At 37.5% G+C, this 22388-nt stretch overlaps 1 protein-coding gene and 1 non-coding gene across 9 annotated transcripts in view; one reads left to right on the top strand and one right to left on the bottom strand.

Annotated features, from left to right (window-relative positions):
- The window catches only part of Rps6kb1 (ribosomal protein S6 kinase B1), a 113256-nt gene extending 91016 nt beyond the window's left edge, over window positions 1–22240 (bottom strand). For 5 of the 8 annotated variants that reach the window (XR_013436168.1, XM_078042353.1, XM_078042352.1 and 2 more), the window contains exons 1-4: window positions 22010–22240; window positions 13138–13187; window positions 11304–11424; window positions 10048–10116 (exon numbers count right to left, since the gene is read on the bottom strand). Coding sequence is in view for 7 of the 8 variants with exons in the window: in XM_078042353.1 (XP_077898479.1) it covers window positions 10048–10116; window positions 11304–11424; window positions 13138–13187; window positions 22010–22150 (381 nt within the window). In the remaining variant the exon portion in view is untranslated. Of the gene's footprint in view, window positions 1–10047; window positions 10117–11303; window positions 11425–13137; window positions 13188–20693; window positions 20716–21409; window positions 21531–22009 lie in introns of those variants that run through there. The other 3 variants (XM_005321554.3, XM_021724059.3, XM_021724060.3) reach the window with 3 other exon arrangements.
- Window positions 12869–12944, top strand: Trnav-cac (transfer RNA valine (anticodon CAC)). Its single transcript has one exon. It is a non-coding gene; the product is annotated as a tRNA-Val (tRNA).
- Window positions 22241–22388: the final 148 nt, after the last annotated feature.

The following is a 22388-nucleotide window of genomic DNA, read 5'->3' as shown; positions in this document are numbered from 1 at the left end:
TTCAATCCCCAGTAACTCCTCCCCCAATAAAAGAGTATCATGGGACAGGAAATTCACATTATCTTTAACAATCATCCCATAGATCACTTACTAGATGCAAAAGGAAATGAATACTGTCTTAACCAAGTGATCAAACTTAGCTTAATCAAATAATAGAACAGACTGACATAATGTGCCTCCTAAATCCATGCATGAAAACACAACGGAACCTATGTAACATTCTTCCAAGATGTGATTAACCAATTTAAAATGTTATTTTCATGAGGAAATGATAACTCTAAGTTAAGGGATATTCTGTAAAATAACAGGCCTGGATTCTTAAAAAAAAGAAAGAAAGAAAGGTGGGGTGAGAGCTAGGTGTGGTGGCACATGCCTGTAATCTCAGCTCTCCGGAGATTGATGCAGGAGGATAGCAACTTCAAGGCCTATCTCAACAACTTATTGAGACCCCATCTCAAAATTATATTTATAAAAGGTCTGCAGATAGCTTAATGGTAGAGTGCTTGCCTTGTGTTGAATACCAAGAACTGGAGAAAAAACAAAAGGATGAGAAATGACTCCAAAATAAATTAAAGAGAGGATAATTCAATGTGTGAGGCTTGATTAAATCATGGATATTAAAATCAAAATAGTTATAAATTATGTCAGTGAGACAACTGGGTAAGTTTGAATATAGACCAGATATTAGAAAACAAATTGTATATCAATGTTAAATTTCTCAAGTGTGATAATTGTAATGTGGTATCAAAATGCCCTTACTTTTAGCAGATACATATCAAATTCAGGGATGAAATGCTCTGATGTCTTCAAACAGCTCTCAAAATTATACAACAAAAATTAATTAAACTTAAAAACTTAAATAATCATAAATGCTTACACATATGTGGGGGCAGGGAATCAAGGAGGGACAGCTGACTATGAAAATATGACAAAACACAACTGTGATCACTGCACTATTCTTGGACTCTTTGGAAAGTGTGAAAATTTTCAAAGATAAGTTATTTTTGAACTGCTTAGAAGGTTTCAATTTTTTAAATAAGCAATTACAGAAATGAGAAGCCAGGGAGTAAGAAGCAAAAGTAGCAAAGCAGAATCACAGCAGTCAGGGGAGCTGACTTTAAAATGCTATGCTTGGGCTGGGGCTGTAGTTCAGCAGCAGAGCGCTTGCCTCACACATCTGAGGCACTGGGTTTGATCCTCAGCACCACATAAAAATTTTAAAAAATAAAATAAAGGTATTGTGTTCATCTACAACTAAAAAAAATATTGGAAAATAAATAAATAAATAGATACTGTGCTCTAAAGCTTCAATGCAACATAGCAATAAATTAAAGATGAACCAACTAAAGACCATTGGACTCAGCAATGGGGAAGTTAGTGATGACACAGGGGATAAAAGTTTAACTGAAATAGTAGAGTTATAAGTCACAATACAGTGAGTTTAAGAAAAAAAAAGGGGGGGGCTAGGGATGTGGCTCAAGCGGTAACGCGCTCGCCTGGCATGTGCGGGCCACTGGGTTTGATCCTCAGCACCACATAAAAATAAAATAAAGATGCTGTGTCCACCGAAAACTAAAAAAAAAATATTAAAAAAAAACTTGAAAAAGAAGAGACTAATGAACTTCAAGTACAGCTATGAAGAAGCAAAGTGAGACTTTGAGGGAAGGAAGGTTTTAATTATGCCAAAGACATGAATATATTTAAGTTAAAAAAAAAAGTGTCGGGAGGGGCCTGGGCTGTGGCTCGCCTAGCATGTGCGAGGCGCTGGGTTCGATCCTCAGCACCACATGAAAACAAATAAAAAAATAAAGGTATAAAAAAAATTACAACAATCTTTAAAAAAAAAAAATCTCAGAAAATTTTGGGTTGGGTTGGGGTTGTGGCTCAGCGGTAGAGCACTCGCCTAGCATATGTGAGACACTGGGTTCAATTCTCAGTACCACATACAAATAAATAAAATCAAGGTCCATCAACAACTAAAAAATATATCAAAATAAATAAATAATAAAAGAAATAAAAAAGAAGTGGTGGGGGCAGGGCTGGAGTTGGGGCTCAGTGGTAGAGCGCTTGCATGTGTGAGGCACTGGATTCAATCCTCAGCACCACATATAAATAAATGAATAAAATAAAGGTCCATCAACATCTAAAAAATATATTTAAAAAAAAAAAGAAGTTGGAGTGTTGGGAATGTAGCTCAGTGGTGAAGCATATGGTTAGCATGCATGAGGCTCTTGTTTTAATCTCCAGCACCAAAACAGAAGTGCCTGAAAGGCAGAAAGGGATGATGGTATGCAAAACAAGAACCAGATTAGCCTTGGAAATGAAGAAGAACACATGTTTCACTAAGTCTGGAAAGAAAAAAGAAAAGATAAGTGAAAGTGAAAATCAGTAAGCTAGGGGGTAAGGACTAGAATAGGAGGTTGAAGGAAATCACATCTGATGTTCTCAAACAAGAAAGGCAGTTGGCTAAAAGGAGAAGGAAGGCTATTAGTAAAGTCTCGAAATAGTTGTAGAGGGTGAGTTATCTAAGGACGTGCAGAAATAATGTCAGGGAGTATTAAGCATCCCAAGGAGTTGAGATCATAAGTTGGAAGTGGGGATTATGAATTCTTCCAAACAGCAATTCTACATATTTGTTTAATTTCTGTTCTCAATAGCAGAGATAGAGGAGTAAAGGAGCATTGTCAATGAAACTCATTCAGATTCACTTCCCCAAATATAAGGTCAATTGGGTTATCAAATGAATTCAACAGCAGATCATATTGATTAGTTTGGGTTAAAAAAATAAAATAAGGAGGCTAAAACAATGGTATGGAATGGAAGTAAAAACCGATGGATTGAGATAATCAAAGACTCAGAAAGCTAGGCTATTTATTTCATACAAAATAGTGAAGACTCCCAGCATGATAAGATGTGAATTTTGGAGGGAGGAATTTGGAGGGGGCTTAACTATGAAATCACACCTTCATGAAAACAAAACATGGAGATGGTAGATAAACAGAGAAAGAGAGTGGTATAGGCTTAAATATCAAAGGAGAAAGGGTTTTGACCAAAGGGCAGATGAGCAATTTTAAGTAAAAATTTGAGGACGTGGCTCAGTGGAGCACTTCCCTAGCACAAAATGGAACAGAACAAAACAAAGTGTATCCATTCTTCCCTTGAATTACATTGTAAGTAAAGTAAGAGGCAGAACTGCATGTCTCAAATGGAAAATCCTAGTATCTAGTATATATCCTGGAATATAGAAGGTTCTTAATTAGTTCAATAAAGGACGGAATGGGAGAAGAATGGCTATTTACTTTTTAAAATATTTTTTTTAGTTGTGGATAGACCTTTATTTTATTTATTTATATGCAGTGCTGAGAATCGAACCCAGTGCCTCATACATGCTAGGCAAGTGCTCTATTACTGAGCTACAACCCCAGCTCAGAAGGGCCATTCTTGGGAACCACAAACGTTTGGCCAAAGGTTCTAAAATTTATAATGCTTGTATTATATTATTTTGCTTCCAGAATATATTTTTGTTTCAATCAGTAGGGTAGTGACATGGTTGTTTGTAGCCCTTTCCTCAACATTCTACCATGAGCAAATATCCAAATAAGACAGTTCCTGTAAGAAGTAAACAATTTGATTAAACCAAGCAGAATGTCCAGTTGCAAGCAACTCAGTTAATATAACAGGACATATGCTTCTTCTCTGATCATCTTTAAGGCTAGGAAGAGGAATTGCAACATATGCAGGTCAGGGAGGTTAGTACTATCTCCAGAATAATAATAAAATGGGAAGGAAAAATCTCAAAAGGAGTCTACAGTCATCTAATCTAGGGATTTAGATATAAAAGCTCTGGACTTATAACCCTAAGTAACCTCTTCACTTTCATTATTTTTGCTGTGAGCTTGTTTTCAAGGACAACCAACAAGGAAGGAGATGATATCTGATCCTCTAGACATGCTTGGGGGAAGAAACCGTAGGAGTGGGAACCAAGTAGGAGGGGTGAGAAGTTTATATCTAGATACCTGTGCCCCAAATTCAGATTTTCCAATATGCCATCAACACCATCACTGGGAAAAAAACCACAATATTGTCTTCTTTTCAATAAGATACTTCTGCGAGAAACATATTTCATTCATGTATAATTATGTCTAATATGGACAGCCCTGTTTATCAAATATGAACAAGTAATATATCAAAAGGAATGGATTAAAAAAGAGAGAGAGAGAAGGAATAGATTACTTAAGAATCTTAATGGGGGGTGGGGAAGAATAACAGAACTTTGAATTGTGCAGAAGGGAGTGAGGGGAAGGGAGGGGGTGTGGGGATAGAAAGGACTGTGGAATGAGATGGACATTATTACCCTACATACACATATGACTACACTACTAGGGTGATTCTACACCATGTTCAGCTAGAGGAAGGAGAAGTTGTGTTCCATGTGTATAATATGTGAAATTGCATTCTGCTGTCATGTATAACTAATTAGAACAAATAAAAAAATCTTAACCAATACTTCTTCCAACACTTCTAAAACACACATTATTATTCTGTATCTAATATGTTTTACAGATTAAAATTATCTAAACTCAAATAATTCCAATATGAATGCCATATAGCAGCTACTTCAAATTGAGGAGTCATTTACATAGCTTAAATGAAAATCAGGAAGGAAGAAGAAAAAGACCAAAATAAAACAAATTCTGTAATTTGTTTTTTAAAAGTCTATGTTTTTTTTGTGGGAGTAGAGGAGTGCTGGGGATGACACCAAGGGACTCAAGCATACCAGACATGCATGCGTTCTACCTCTAAGCAACACACTCCCAGCACACTGATTGTCTTCCCCATTCCCCATACTGAGGATCAAATAAAGGGCTTCATACGCACTAGGCAAGTACTCTACCATTGAGCTACATATCCAGCCCTGTTTTCCTTTTTGTTTAAAAAAATTTTTTAAGTTGTTAATGGACCTTTTTAACTTTTTTTTAACATGTAGTGCTGAGAACCCAACTCCGAGCTTCACATACTATGCAAATGCTCTACCACTGTGTTATGACCCTAAGCCACCTCCCCACCCCCTTTTTTTTTTTACTTTGAGACAAGATCTGGCTAATTTGCCCAGGCTGCCTTCAAACTTGCAATCCTCTTGCTTCAGAATCTGAAGTAGATGGGATTACAGGCCTGCCTCACTGAGCCCAGTGCATTGACTGTCTTGAGGCTTTTATTTTAAGACAATAGACACTTTTTAGAAATCAGTCCCATACAAAAAGAACAAGAAACTGAACATAATTATTCCATCTGAAGTTAAACTAGGAGACACAAAGACCCTACATCTCAAAAGGTAATGACAGAGTGTGGATAAAACAATGGTCTGCGACTTAATAGACTGGGGTCAGATCAAACCTAAGTACCTGTAAAGAACAAGATACAAATAAGTTGATTCCATCTATAAAAACTTAAAAAGTTTCAAAAAACAGAGGCAAAAATATTTTAAAAAATTAGAGGCCAGGCCCAGTGGCACATGCCTGTATTCACAGCAATACCGGAGGCTAAGGCAGGAGGATCACAAGTTTGAGGCTAGCCTCAGCAACTTAGCAAGACCCTCAACAAGTTAATGAGACTATGTCTGAAAATAAAATATAAAAAGGGCTGGGTGTGGGAGGATGGGGCTATGGCTCAGTGGAAGAGCTCTTGCATAGCACGTGTGAGGCCCTGAGTTTGATCCTTGGCACCACATAAAAATAAAAACAAAAAAATAAAGGCATGCTGTCCATCTACAACTACAAAAAAAAATTTTTTTTTTTTTTTTAAAGGACTGGGGCAGGGCTGGGGTTGTAGCTTAGTGGTGGAATGCTTGCCTCATATGTGTGAGGCACTGGGTTCAATCCTCAGTACCACATGAAAATAAATAACATAAAGGTATTGGGGCTGTCTACAACTAAAAAAAAAAGAAAAGAAACGGCGGGGGTCACTAGGGATGTAGCTCAGTGTAAAATGCCCCTGGGTTCAATCCCCAGTACAAGAGGAAAAAACATTAAGGGTATTAAAGACTACAGAAAGCCAAAGGTAGAAAGCTAAAAATCTGAAAGTCTGTATAAGGAACAGATAAAGCAAAAAGATTCGCATCCCTGCACTAAACAGGGAGCTAGTTCTAGGAAAGTATGCTCTCCAGGAAAAAAAAAAGGGGGGGTAAAGGATAAGTTACAGAGTGAGATACTAAAGTAAAAAGGTGAATTAAGTCAAAGTCTACAAGTTGAAAGGTGAGTTCTCCATCTCTTCTCTCACCCAGTTCCAGAAAACTTTATAAAGACAAAAAGAATGGATACGCCTCAGAGAAAAAGACTTAAAGGCATTATTGCTTGGAGGTTCTTAGTTAATTAACAGCTAACTATTTGAATTCCCTACAATGAAGCCTACACACAGAACTTCAGATCAGCTTTTCAGAGTGCCACTCTTAAACAGGAATAATCAGTGAAGGATACCAGGCATCTAAAGAAAGCCTCTAACAGGGACATGAGAGAGAAACCAAAGTCAAAACAGAAACTCAGAAAAGACACAACACATGGAAGAAAAGACAACTTAAAGAATTATATGTGGCTCAGTGGTAGAGTGTCTGACTGGTATGTATAAGGCCCTGGGTTCAATCCACAGCACTACAAAATAAATAAATAATTAAAACCTCAGCTGGGTGTGGTATGGCACACCTGTAATTCCAGTGGCTCAGAAGGCTGAGGTAGAAGGATTGCAAGTTCAAGGCTCACCTGAGCAATTTAGTGAGACTCTAAGCAACTTAATAAGACCCTGCCTCAAAATATAAAGCAAAAAGGGCTGGAGATGTGGCTCAGTAGTAAAGCACCAGCTATGGGTTCAATCCCTGGCACCATAAACACAACAACAACAAAACAAAAACAAAAACCTCAGAAGGGGCTGCAGATGAAATGCAGTGATAGAGCACTTGCCTACAATATGGGAGGACCTGGGTTTAATCTCAAAAGAAAAAACAAATAAAAACCCTCCTCAGAAGGATAAGAGAAGATAATGTTTTCATAAAACAGTTTTCTATAAACAGAAAGCAACAAGGACTGAGTGTGCTGGTGCATGCCTATAATCCTCAGCAAGAGACTGAGGCAAGAGGATTCCAAGTTCAAGGCTGGCCTGGGGAACTTAAAAAACCCTGTATCAAAATAAAAGGGTCAGGGATACAGCTTAGTGGTAGAGTATTCCTGGGTTCAATCCCTAGTACCATACCCACACATACACACACAACACAATCAGTGCTAAGATTGATCTCACAATAGTTTAGAGTAGAATGATGATTAACAGAGACTACAGAGAGTAGGATGGAAGGAGGGATAGGGAAAAGTTGATCAAATGGTATTTACTCATTTACAGATATAGGAGCACAAAGTTCTGGTGTACTACTGCATAATAAGGTAACCATAGGTAACAATAATATATTATACATTTCCAAAAGCTAGAAGAGCCAGGGTGGTGATATATAGCTATAGATCCAGCTACTTGAGAAGATGAAGCAAGATTATTTGATCACAACTGAGCCCAAGAGTTTAATCACCCCACCACCACCACTGCCACCACCAAAAAAAAAAAAACAAAAGTTAACAGAACTTTTGAGTTTTCACCACAAAGAAATGACAAATGTTTGAAGAGATAAATATATTAACTGGATTTAAACATTATGCAGGGGTGGGGATGTAGCTCAGTGGTAGAGTGCTTGCCTAGCATGCATAAGGCCCCAAGTTCCATCCCCAGTCCCACACATATAGACACACAAGTACAAAGGTATAATAAAGAAATTCTCGAACATTCAATATTTTTTAAAATATTTTTTTAGTTGTAGATGGATGCAATACTTTTTTTTATGTGATGTTTAGGATCGAACATGTGCTAGGCAAGCACATGGGCTACAACAGCAGCTCCAAACATGCAATATTTTTTTTAATGTTTACCATCATATACCCTTTTTCAAGGTGCTATTAGCAGAAGGAAACAAGGCATAACTAAGAAAAAGAATCATATGGGATCCAGAAAACAGGATCCAATATTGAAGGAGCCAACAATCAATTCTAAGGACCATAATGAAGAGACAGTAATGACAGGTCTATCCAGAGACCTACCAGTCCAGATGAAAACAGGAGAATAGAAGGTTTCTAAAGAGAGGTCTTTAAGAAAATAAATGGAACTGATAGATTATCTAATAAATCAGCCCAAATCCAAGACTTAAGGTGTTTCAAAGAGTTGTTGAAAGGTGTGAGAAGACATTAGTAAAATCAAAGCAAATGGAAATCACCAAAATGGCTAAGTGACTAGACTGCTACCACACAATGAATTCATGATAACTAGCCAAAACTCTACTTTTAAGTCTAGTAAATCTTCACCACTTGGTTTACTTGTAAAGAGTGTTTTTACAGTAATATACTGACATTGACTCTTTCTTTTTATTCTAACCCCTTGGCGGGGGGTGGGTGGGGGGTGAGGCTGAGTATTTATTTATTTATTTTGCATGAACCTGGGACCTTGAGCAAGCCAGCAGAGCACTCTACCACTGAGCGTCCCTTGCCCCTAACATTGACTCTTACAAAATTATTTCTCTAGGCTAATGCCAATAATTGATGTTCTTATTTCAATTCCCTAAGCCTTTTCACATTATTCTACTCAACTAAAAACACTTTCTAATATCAGGCATTTAAAAATAAAAAAGTTACACACACACACACACACACACACACACACACACACAGAGTCAAAGAAAATGAACCAAAATGAGAGGATATGAAAAAGGGAGTGAGGAAAAAAAGAAATTAAGATCCTTAATTATTATTTTTTTATCTTTATTTTTTAGATGAAGGTGGACACACAACATCTTTATTTCATTTTTTCGTGGTGCTGAGGATCGAACCCAGTGCCTCACGCATGCTAAGCACATACTCTACCACTGAGCCATAACCCCAGCCCCAAAATCCTTAATTATTATAATTGGAAGTCAACACATAATTCTAAAACTGAACTAAGAAATAGCAGTATATGCTTATTACTTAACAATATGGACACTAGACATGTGTGATGGCACACACCTATAAACCCAGCTACTCACTGAGGAGATGGATTTTAAGTTTGAGGCCAGTTTGAGCAACTTAGTGAGATCCAGTTTTAAAATAATATTCAAAAGGGGACTAGCAGGACTTGGGCTGTGGCTCAATGGTAGCACACTTGCCTAGCAAGTGTGAGGCACTGGGTTCAATTCTCAGCACCACATATAAATAAATAAAATAAAGGTCTATCAACAACTAAAAAAATATTTTAAGAGGGGGGCGGCACTAGGGTTCGGTGCAGTGGTGTACACCTTTAATCCCACTGAGACAGAAGAATCTCGAGTTCAAAGCCAGCCTCAGCAACTCAGTGAGGCCCTAAGCAACTCAGCAAGACCCTGTCTCTGAATAAAATATAAAAAAGGGCTGAGGATGTAGCTCAGTGGTTAAGCATCCCTGGGTTCAAGCCCCAGTATCAAAAAACAAAAGGGGATAGGGTGGGCTTGGGATGTAGCTCCATGGCAGAACGCTGAGTTTAATACCTAGCACACACACCCCCCACCAAAAAAAAGAAAAAGAAAAAAAGAGACCAAAAACAGCTAGATTTACTTCAGAGAACTGAAAGTGCTCTCCTTTCCACACTCACCAGGCAGAAATAAAACAGGAATAAAAGTAACAAAACAGACCTCACTTTCTAAGAGGATAATTATTAGAAATAATTCCTCCCATCCTTTGGTGCTAGAGATTAAACCTAGGGCCTTATGCATGCTAAGCACATGCTCTGCCACTGAGCTACAACTCAAGCCTCCAGAAACATATTTGCTTTTTTCTTTTTTGGTGATACTAGGGATCGAACCCAGGGCTCCCTACATCCTAGGCAAGTCATCTACCACTGAACTATCTTTTCAGTCCCTAGAAATACATTTTTCTGACTGAGAATTCAAAGTCAAACTTTTATAGCAATAAAAAACATTGTGTGGAGGGAAAAAAAGTAGGAGGAGGGAATCACCTTTTTAAGCACCTTCATGGCAAATATTTTCCCAGTATTTGCTCCTGTTACTTTTCGTACTTGAAAAACCTGAATAAAGAAATAAAAATTTGTGTTATTAAAAGCCAAATTATGTGAGTTATGCTCCCTTACTTGCTATTTATATGAAAAAATTAACACAATAGTTTATATTGTAAAACTTAGCACCATGAAGTAGTATGGGCAAAAATGATCAGCTGGAATAGACCATATTTTAAATTTTACTAGTGAAATCTGTTAAACATGGAACTTTCTTGTTTGTTCTGCTGCCATCTGTTGGCAATGATAGAAAGTGACCATCTAGTGATGAGAACTCTGTGCTACTTTAATACATAAAATCCCAGTTTACTTAGAATAAATTATAGTTAGGGTTTCCAAAAGCATAACAAACTCAAAAATTATAAAATACTTCATAAATTTATTCCAGAGATGCCACTGTTCTTGTTTCATATAAAACTATTTAATAATAGTTGATATGGAATTGCCATTTATCCATTCCATTAAAAAATAGCTAGCTATAAAACATTTTCATGCAACACTTAAAATATATGAATTTGAAGTGCATGTGCTACACATTCAGAATGGTCAAAACATATGATATGTCCTTAAGTTAAAGAATAAACTACACATGTCATATTTGGCAAAAATTAATACTTTATAATAATATAAATAATTATTAAAACCTAATCCTAACCAAGATGTTACCTAAATTCTGTCTCTTGAAATAAAATGGCTGGATGTAAGTTTTCTTGGACAGAACACCTAAAGGTGAGGTCTTGCCTATGGCAAAACTATGATACTAAAATTTCGTCTGCTTTCTTATTTTTTCAGTTTCCCTAACTTGATTTCTCCAGGTAACTGCAAATCAAAGAAAATCAATTGAGATTAAGAGATCAATAATAGATAACTTAATGTGCATGCTTTTTGAAAGTAAGCAGTAGTTTGTAAAGGATACTTATACAAGGTGTCATTTAATAAAGGAAAGAATCCATCTTCTAATACTAGACTTTGCCTGGCACAGTGCCTACTTATTTAACAAATACTAAGCATCTATTATGTGGCAGATTTTTACCTGTGTGGTAGTAGCAAGAAAGAAAATGGAACTATTTACATCCCTCAAGTCAAACCATATTCTTTGCTAATGGCTAACAAAGATTAAAGATAACTGCTAGAACAAGGGTATAAAAAGCAATCTAACCAACACAGACAACAGCTCTCATTTCAAAAATACTTCCTACCTTTCCATAGCCCCCTTTACCAAGTACCCGAAGTAGCTCAAAACATTCTGGTCTGATTTTTTCTGGCCCTCTGTTCACACTAGTTTCTGAGATTTCAAATTTCTCACAATGTTCCATGCCACTGGGAAGAAAAGCACAACCAAAAGTAAATTTGCAAAAAGTTAAATTATCTTCGTCACATTGTTAGAAAGCAATAAAAGAAATGGAATCCAATTAAGTAAAAGGAAAAAAGTACACAACAATAAAACTAGTTATCTGTGCTCTAAGAAAAGTGATGATTTAATGACATGGCAGGTCATTATCAGGGTGGGCTGATAATTGTCTATCTGCTTGTTCACAGAATGCTCCATCATTTATTTTCATACGCATGAAGCACCTCCAAACTAAGGGAAATTAGAATAAGTTTATTAAGGTGACAAAGGAAAAATCTTCTAGTTATTCAAATTTAGTTGAATACTTATTCACATTTAGATTTCCTAGGATCTTTCAAAACCTATCCAATTCAAAATGTCCATGAGAAAAGGTATTATATAACACCATTTGTCAACTTCAGCCAAAATCAAAGATCTTTCAAAATTTACAATTAGTTCATCCTTAGGCTACAAAAATTCTTGCTAATAAAATTTATCCATGGCCAGGCATGGTGGCACACACCTGTAATGCCTACAATTTGGGAAGCTGAGGAAGGATAATCACAGGTTTGAGACTATCTTGGGCAACTTGATGAGATTCTGACTCAAAATAAAAAATTTAGCCAGGCATGGGAGCACACAACTAATCCCAGCAGCTCCAGGGTGATACAGGATGATCACAAGTTCAAAGCCAGCCTCAGCAACTTAGGGAGACCCTAAGCAACTCAGAAAGGTCCTATCTCTAAAAAAAATATATAAAACAAGGGTTGGAAGCCTGGCACAGTGGCACACGCTTGTAATCCCAGCTGCTCCGAAGGCTGAGGTAGGAGGATCACAAGTTCAAAGCCAGACTCAGCAAAAGTAAGGCACTAAGCAACTCAGTAAGACCCTGTCTCTAAATAAAATTAAAAAAAAAAATAGGGCTGGGGATGTGGCTCAGTGGTTAAGTGCTCCTGAGCTCAATCCCTGGGACCTCCCCCCCCCAACAAAAAAGGGTTGGGGATATGGTTCAGTGGTTAAATGCCTCTGGGTTCAATCCTTGGTACCAAAAAAAAAAAAGGAGCTGGGGATGTAGCTCAGTGGTAGAGCACCCAGTACTGGCATAAATAAATACTCCAAAAGGGGTGGCAATTGTGTCTGTCATTTATGTTTCCTATATGAGTGATCTATATTCTCAATCTCCTCCCATACCAAAGCTTTTTATCTGAGGGTATGGTGCAGATCAGATTAATCACCATACTCACTGAATACAGCTTGTTTAAAATGATTTAAGACTGCATAAATATGTTTGAATGATGTATTAAAAAAAACTAGACACGTTTGATTTTTTTATACAAATTTTTCAGTGAAAAAATTTAGATTCACTCCATACACCATGAATTTGAATAAATAGCTTTTTATCAAAATCTATACCTAATATTAAAACTCTGGGGGGCTGGGGATATAGCTCAGTTGGTAGAGTGCTTGCCTCACGAGTGCAAGGCCCTGGGTTCGATCCCCAGCCCCAGCACCTGGAAAAAAACAACAACTCTGGATATGTTATTATATTGATCAGATTTTGGTGCCAAACTCAATAAACCAAGTCTATAAGAATGACTAGATATTTAAGAACAAGTTACTGGAATCACTTGATGGCTATGAACTAGAACTAGTATAACCTACTTGAAGGAAAGTACAATGAAAATCTTTTCATATAAACTTACAGTTCATATGGTCCAACTCCCCCATGGTCCATGCTTTCATTTAACTGACCCTGAAAAATATGTTAAAAATTTTAGAATAATCACATACACATAAAATTTAAAAGTTTAATGTTTTATCTTATAACTGAAAAAGAATTAAATAAATAAACCATCTTAAAAATTTTCTATACTTTAATAATCAGCAAATATGGTGGTGAACAAAATAAAGTACACAATACTATGGGGGCTTCACTTTCAATTTTTTTTCTCTTTTAATTTCTTCCTCCCCTCCACATTTTTCACTCTTAATTTCACATTACAACTATACTACAGAGTCCACTCATTCATTATTTCAAAACAAAATCAATTGGCATTTCCTTCAAAAATGACATATATCTATTAAAAATATATTCGTGTGCATGATGAAACTGAAGGCATTACATTCTGAGTTATTAAATCAAATTATTCACACAAAGTGCTATTCTGCTATGCTTCTGTCAGGAAGACTAACACAATGCTCTGAACTAAGTCTAAGATAATCACAACTAGTCTAAGATATGTAATGTACAATAGAGCTAATCAGGGAAAAATAATTAAGCAATGTACTCAAATATTTAGGATTCATGCTGGCCATTCTGACTACAGAGTAAATGAGTAAAAAAATTTAATTAACCTTATATGCACTAGTAATGAACAATCCCCAAATGAAATTAGGAAAACTTCATTCACAATTGCATCAATAAGAATAGCTTAGAAGCCTGGTGTGGTGATGCACACTTGTCATTTCAGTTACTTGGAAGAATGAGACAGGAGGATCACAAGTTTCAGGCCAGCCCTGGCAATTTAGCAACACCCTGTCTCAAAAAATAAATAAAAGCGTTGGGAATGAAGCTCAGTGATAGAGCACTCCTGGGTGCAATCCCTAGTATCCCTGCTCCCCAAAAATAATAGCTTAGGGGCTAGTGTTGTATCTCAGTGGAAGAGGGCTTGCCTAGCATGTGTGAGGCACTGGGTTAAATCCTCAGCACCACATAAATATAAATAAATAAAATAAAGGTATTGTGTCCATCTACAATGAAAAATATTTTTAAATAGCTTAGAAAAAATGTGTTAAAAGTGGCAAGACTAGAACAGTGAAAAGTATAATATAGCTGGGCACAGTGGCACACATCTGTAATCCCAGTGACTTGGGAGGTTAAGGCAGGGAATTGAAAGTTTGAGGCCAGCCTCTCAAAATAAAAAATAAAAAGGGGTTGAGATGTAGCTCAGTGGTAAAGTGCCCCTGTGTTCAATCCCAAGTATCAAAAAGAAAAAAAAAATTATAAAACATCACTGAGAAAATTTTTTTAGAGATTTAAATACTCCCTGGGGTGATGTATGCCTATAATCTCAGCATCTTGGGAGGCTGAGGCAAGAGAATTTTGAGTTCAAAGCCAGACTCAGCAAAGGCAAGGAGCTAAGCAACTCAGCGACATCCTGTCTCTAAATAAAATACAAAATAGGGCTGGGGATGTGACTCAGTGGTTGAGTGCCCTTAAATTCAATCCCCAGTACCAAAAAACGAAAAAAAAAAAATCTAAATATTCTTGTTTAGGTTCCTTGTTTATAGATTAGAAGACTTAACATTGTCAAGTCACAATACTAACCAAGATGGTCTACAGAATAGATTGAATCCTATCAAAATGTGAGGTTCCATTCTTGAGGATGTAGACAAGTTGATTCTAAAATTCATATAGAAATGCAGGGAACCTGGCTAGGGTTGTAGTTCAGTGGTAGAGCACTTGCCTGGCCCATGTGTGGAACACTGGGTTTGATTCTTAGCACCGAATATAAATAAAAAATAAAGGGCTGGGGTTGTGGATCAAAGGTAGAGTGCTTGCCTAGCACATGCGAGGCCCTGGGTTTGATCCTCAGCACCACATAAAATTAACTGAATAAAATAAAGGTATTGTGTCCAACTACAACTAAAAAATATTTTTTAAAAATAAAGTTTTTCCAACAACTAAAAAATGTATAATGTTTTATATATATATATACATACATAAAATATAAAATATTATATATTAACGAAATGCAAGGGACCCCCAAAAGCCAATACAATCTTGAAAAAGAACAATGTTGGAGGACTAACACTTCTCAATCTGAAAACTTAGCTGGGTGTGGTGGTGCATGCCTGTAATTCCAGTAATTTGGGAAGCTGAGGCAGGAGTATTCCAAGTTCCAGGCCAGTCTCAGCAAGTTGGTAAGGCCCTAAGCAACTCAGGGAGAACCTGTCTCCAAAAAAAAAAAAAAAAAAGGTGGGGGTGGTGGTGTTGGGAATGTGGCTCAGTGATTAAGTGCCCCTGGGTTCAATCCCCAGTATCAAAAAACAAAACAAAACTTAATGCACAGCTACAGCAATCAAGATAGTAGAGGCAAAGGACAGACATATGGATCAATGGAGTAGAATTGAGAACCCAGATATAAATCCTTTCATTTACAGTCATTGATTTCGACAAAGATGCCAAGAATATTCAGTTTGTTTTTCAATAAATGGTGCTGGGATAACTAGATATTCACATGAAAAAAAAATTTGTATCCTTACTTTACAACATACATAAAAATTAACTCAAGATAGGTATGAAGGCACATACTTATAATCCCAGTCATGTGGGAGGCTGAGGCAGGAGCATTGCAAGTTGGAGGCCAGTCTCAGCAATTTAGTGAGGCCTTAAACAACTTAGTGGACACTGTCTCAAGAAAATAAAAAATAAAAAGGGTTGGGGATGTGGCTCAGTGATCAAGTGCCTCTGGGTTCAATTCTCAGTAACAACAATAACAACAACAACAACAAAAACCCTCAAAATGGATCAAAGATTTAAACATAAGAGATAAAATGCAGAATAAACACAGATGATGATGAAGTATGTAATGATTTCTTAGATCCATCACTGAAAACACAAATGATTAAAGAAAAAGAACTGATCATCTAGATTCACTGAAAATTAAAAATCTTGGCCTTCAAAAAATACCATTAAGGCTGGGGTTGTGGCTTAATGGTAGAGCACTTGCCTAGCATTGTGAGGCATTGGGTTTGATTCTCAGTATCACATAAAGTAAAAAAGGTCCATCAACAACTAAAAATATTTTTTTAAAAAATACCATTAAGAAAGTGAAAAAAGTTAGGCACAGTAGCCCACGCCTATAATTCCAGCGACTCCAGAGGCTGAGGCAAGAGGATTGTGAGTTTGAAGCTAGCTTTAGCAATTCAGCAAGACCTATCTCGAAATTAAAAAAAAAAAAAAAAAAATGGGGGTTGGGGGTACTGGGGATTTAATCCAGAAGCAATTTACAACTAAGCTACATCCCCAGTCCTTTTCATTTTTTGAGATAGGGTCTCATTAACATGCTTAGGGCCTCACTAAATTGCTGAGGCTTGCCTTGAACTTAGGATCCTCCTGTCTCTCAGCCTCCTGAGCCACTGGGATTATAGGTGTACATCACTGCGCCTGGCTCAAAATTTAAAAATTTAAAAAGGAAATGGGGACTGGAGATATATAGTTCAGCAGTAGAGCACCTCTGAATTCATCCCCCAGCACCAAAATAATAATAATAAAATTAGCAGCAGGAATTCAGTTATTGGTATAAAATACAGTTTTAAAATGAAAATTACTGAATAGTCATTTTACACAAAAGAGTATCACTTTAGAAAACGCTCTAAAAAATCAGAAGTCTTCAAGTTAAAATTTTAGAACAATTCCAAAGACATTTAGGCCAATAAATCTTTAAAGTTATCAGTATACAGCCAAGATACACAATGAAACTGGTAGTATTCTTAAAGAATAGACATCCAAAAGCATAAAAACACAAAATTTAGTCATAACTTGTTCATGGCGTAAACTTACTATCTTAGTCATAATTTGCTCATGTGTGAACAACTCAGGATGAAGTGTAAAACCAGGATGTATATATGTTTCATGACTGAACTGATGCAAATGGATAGGGCACCATCAAGCTGAAAAATAATTCTCACAGTTTCAACTGTATACAATTTTCGAACAAAAGTGGTATGAATGGCTATGGTTAGTTTCTTTGGTTGCTGTTGCTCCATATAATCATCTCTGATGGCTTAAAGACAAAAGACTAACTTCTCCTAGATGTGATAAAAGTGGTATTATATAATTGTTTTTTATAATGTCCATTTTACGTAATTCTAAATTAAAGACCACAGAGTAGTTAACACAGAACCATTACTTTGAAGCCACCTCATAAGATATGCCCTTTGGCTATGTTTCATTTCCCGAGCTGGCCAGGCCTGTAACACCACCTGCATCTTTGCCTATAACTTTCTACCCGTTACCTTCTAGGGCAAAGGCACAAAAGGTGTGATTCTTTCTGCTCCTCCTTTAGAAAAGTCTCACACCAGAACAACGAAGCTAACACTATATAATACACACTAAAGACTTCTTTCACAAGAAACTATTCAGAATTTTTCTGCTCTCTTAAGCTTTATGATTCATCCAATACTTTTTCTGTGTGCCACTATGATTGACAAAAAAGGTACTATACAAGATACACTGTTTCAAACTAGCCCACCAGAATGACTATTTACAAAGTTTTAAATTAAAAACGTATACAAATTCAAATTAATATGCCTATACCCAACGAAAGAGAGTAGATTTTATAAAAGTTTAAATAAATTATCCTTAGTCCAGATATTTGTTAAATCAATTATCCATGGTTGGGATATAGCTCAGTAGTTAAGCACTTGGCCTAGCAGGGGCAAAGCAGGGGTTTAATAACCAGTGCATACAGGCACACACACTCTACAAAAGATTTTTAGGAAATCAATTATCCACTTGTCTGAATGTACACATATACTTCCTTTATGAGATTCAGTAATCCAGATGAACTGGGAGAAAGGGATAAACCTTGCTCAAAATCTCAGTTGCTGCTTTATGTTAATTACGTATTACAAGACAAGATAATTACTGATGAGATTTTTTTCTATAATTTTCAAAATCATGAATATTTAAGTATATACTACCTAGTACTTAGTTTTTCAAAAATATTAAACATTCTACTCAATAAAAATATGATATCCCAATCTGAAACTTGTATAGTAAGCCTCTATGATTATTATAATCCCTGGTACCAAAAAAAAAGAAGAAAGAAAAAAAAAGGGCTGGGGATATGGCTCAGTTGGTAGAGTGCTTGACTTGCTTGCACAAGGCCCTAGGTTCGATGCTCAGCATCACACACAAAATAATCCCCCATCAAAACTCTAAACCATTGGTTTTAATATACACTATTACATTCCTCTGGGTGTTCAATCAGAGTTTGTTTTGTGTTTAATTAGATGACAGACATTCTTCTACTTTATCCATAAATGCATCAATTCAATCTCTTCATCATTTAGTCTCTGAAAATTTAATTAAGCATGTAAAAATCTATACTTACAGATTCACTCAGTGTAACATATCTAAAAAGGCATATAGGATCAATGATTAAAAGAAAAGAAACCCCTGATGTTACAGTTCTAAAAATACTATAACTGCATTTATAATTAAGTTTCTAGGTATGAATGAGGGTAAACTTGAATGATTGGTTCATTGCCAAGGAAATGAGTAGTACCTGTCAGTACTGCCATGAATCAGCTAACTTTTTTTTTTTTAAAGAGAGAGTGAGAGAGGAGAGAGAGAGAGAGAGAGAGAGAGAATTTTTAATGTTTATTTTTTAGTTCTCGGCGGACACAACATCTTTGTTGGTATGTGGTGCTGAGGATCGAACCCGGGCCGCACGCATTCCAGGCGAGCGTGCTACCGCTTGAGCCACATTCCCAGCCCAGTTAACATTTTAATATACCAGGATATTTTGAGAATATTTAACTTTTTTTTTTTTCACGTAACCCTCATTTTACAGAAAGGTGTCAAAGATTAGACAACTTACTTGAGGTCACATTATCAGTGAGTATGGCCAAAATTCACTTTTGACATACCACAAAGAGGCAAAATATAACAAGACAAATAAATGCAATGAAAAATATGTGCAACGAAATTTGCTGAATGGAGTGAGAATACACCACTATATGATTGTAGGCAATCATCTCTCTAGCCTATGCCTCCATTTCCTTACTATAAAATGAAGAAGTGAGGCTACTCTGATACCAAGGTTAAAAGGTCTGCATAATAAACCAAAAGGAAACATTTGAAGATTTTCTAAGAATCTAAACTCTACCCATATTTCAGGTTAAAAAAAAAAAAAACTCTCTCATTTTAAATATCAGAGTACTCTGTATGCCACTGAATTTCTTTGGGTTACCAACCCAATCCCACTCCAACTGTCTTCCCTTGTCCATCTTGAGTAGCCCCTTAAGCAAAACAAACTCTTAGTGAGGGGTGGTGGTACATGCCTGTAATCCCAGCAACTCAAGAAACTGAGGCAAGAGGACTGCAAGTTCGAAATAGCCTTAGCAATTTACCAAGCAACTTAGTGAGACCCTGTCTCCAAAAAAAAAAAAAAAAAAGAATAACACTCAAAAGAAACACTTTCAACTCCAAAAGCACTGCTAAGAAGTTAGCCAATCCCAAAAAACCAAATGCCGAATGTTTTCTTTGATATAAGGAAGCTGATTCATAGTGGGATAGGGAGTGGGAGCATGGAGGAACAAGCTAACTCTAGATAGGGCAGAGGGGTTGGAGGGGAAGAGAGGGGGCATGGGGTTATTAATCATGGTGAAATGTGATGATCATTATTATCCAAAGTACAGGTATGAAGACACAAATTGGTGTGAATATACTATGCATACAACCAGAGAAATGAAAAATTGTGCTCTATATGTATAATAAGAAGTGCAATGGGGACTGGGGTTCTGGCTCAGTGGTCGAGCACTTGCCTTGCACATGCGAGGCCCTGGGTTTGATCCTTGGCACCACGTAAAAATAAATAAATAAAATAAAGGTAATGAGTCCAACTACAACTAAAAAATGAATACTTAAAAAAAAAAGAACTGCAATGCTTTCTGCTGTCATATATTAAAATAAATAAACAGCACTGCTAAATAAGATATTTTACTGAAGGCTCTCTCTCAAAATCTTTTGCTCTTAATTACCTTTGCTCTTTTTTGAAACTTCCTCTTCTTAAAGTAATGGCCACATTTCTTGGCTTTTCCATTTTTTCTGGTCCCCTCTACCATAACCTATCAGAATCTTATAGTCCCCCTCCACCACATCCTATCAGAATTTTGCTATGCTCATCAAAACAAAAGCCCAGGAGTAAAGCTAACCTGTAACACATTTAGAATGTGAGAAGAAAAACAAAATCCCCGTACACAATAGTGTACTTTCAAAGGAGGATAAACCTGTAGTCTGGAAAATCGGTTCAACTAACAAAGACGTAACACATTCTATCTAGTTTTCTCCCCTGCCCTACTCCACAGCCACTTCCATATGGAACCAGTACAACAGAGTATATTAAACATAGAAAGTAATCTTGTATTTGTTTCAAACTGTATTTAGTGTTCACTATGTCCAGTTAAGAGGCTAACTAGAATTCCATACAAAAATATATCAGTTTAAAAAAAATTTCTCAATACCCACCTTCTAAACTGTGTGACTTCGATTGAAACTCATTTGATTATGAAAAGAACAGTATTATTTTAGCCCACTTAGTTTCATGAAGTGTTCAAAGTTCTTTACATATAGCATCTCAATCTTTGGTCAGCAGTAGGACACAATTTACTTGCCAGAGGAGGAAAATTGGGGGTGAGAAAAGAGAAGGGAAGCCCCTTATGCGGTTACAGCAAACATCTGACAGCAGTCATAAGTTACATATACACAATGGTATTTAGGACCTAAATTGCCATGAGGTTAACTTTGAAGACCGTTTGTCCATAATCAGTAATAAACTACATCATTTCTGCACTGCAGGTGCAATTTGGTTTTTTTCCCATAAGTATCTTAGAAAAATTTATATTTCATAAAGAATAACCAATAGTATCACAGCAAAGGTAAAATTGAGACGTGCATTAGGAAAAACAACTCTAAATTTAGCACCCTAAATTACAGCAAGGAAAGTCCTCACACCACTATTCACAAGTCTCAATTCAAGCAATTTATTTTTGGCAAGCCAAATCACAGCTGTCAACACTGGTTTTTTCCCACCCCAAAATTACATAAATTATTCTGAAAAAAAAATACAGACATCTTCAACTTGGAGGAAATTAAGTTACAAATGCCGTGTGTCATTATAGATACTTAAAAAAAAAAAAGTCACACGGAAGGGGGTTTTTAAAAAAAAAGGCAAACAAACAAACCCTGGAAGATGCAGCAGAGCCCCCTTGCTCCCGAAATAAAACTCCTGGTGGCTGTAACAGCAGCGGCAGTGCTACTCCCGACAGAAGTTTTCAGCTGTCACTTCTAACAGCTGAGCGCTTCCTAGGAGAGAAGCGACAGGCCGAGAAGAGAGGTGGTTGTGGGAGGTCTGAAGATTTAATACTTGAAATCTTACACTCCGAGGGAAACCCTTCCGCGCTTCACCTGCACTTACGGGACATTTAGCACCCCCATCCCCCAAACACACGCTCACACCACCCGTGCCCCGCCACACTCAAGTTCAACAGCTCCAGAAATCGACCACGCGCCCTTTTCTCCACCTCTCTACAGACAGATTGCTGGGGGCTCCGCTGATCTAGGGATAAGGGCGCGACCTGCACCTGCGAGCCCCGCAGAGGCCTCATACCTAGGGCCAGGTCCTCCCCGCCAGGTCCCCAGCGCGGCCGCGCGGCGCCTCAGCTAGTCCAGGAGACTACTCGCGCCCCCCAGGGTCTCCGTGCTCTAGGACACGCCAGGCTTCCTGGGCCCGCGCCGCCGCCCTGGCCCTGTCACCTCGGGCCCCCCGGGACCCCGGGCCTCACCCCCTCCTCCAGCTCATCCTCAGAGCCTGCGTCCTCTGGCTGGTCCAGGTCTATGTCAAACACTCCTGCCATGTCCTCAGCTTCCCTGTCTCGGAAGTCAGGCGCTGGGTAAAAGCCGTCCCGCCTCCGTCGTCGCCTCATGGGCCCGGACCCGCCGCAGCCACAGCCGCCGCTGCCGCCATCACCGGCTGCTTAGGCTTAGTGCGTCTGCGCCTAGGCCCCAGACTGGCTCTTCAAGTTCAGCGCTAGAGCATGCGCATAGAGTTCCATGAAGTCAAACTGTGGGCAGTGAACATGCGTAGAGCTACCTCCAGGATCTAGGTACTGGCAGAAACATGCGCAAAACTCCACCCGAAGCCTCGCTGGGAGACTAAAGCAT

Source organism: Ictidomys tridecemlineatus, chromosome 3 (genome assembly GCF_052094955.1).
Source record: "Ictidomys tridecemlineatus isolate mIctTri1 chromosome 3, mIctTri1.hap1, whole genome shotgun sequence".
Taxonomy (NCBI): domain Eukaryota; kingdom Metazoa; phylum Chordata; class Mammalia; order Rodentia; family Sciuridae; genus Ictidomys; species Ictidomys tridecemlineatus.
This window is presented reverse-complemented; position numbering and strand designations above follow the sequence as displayed.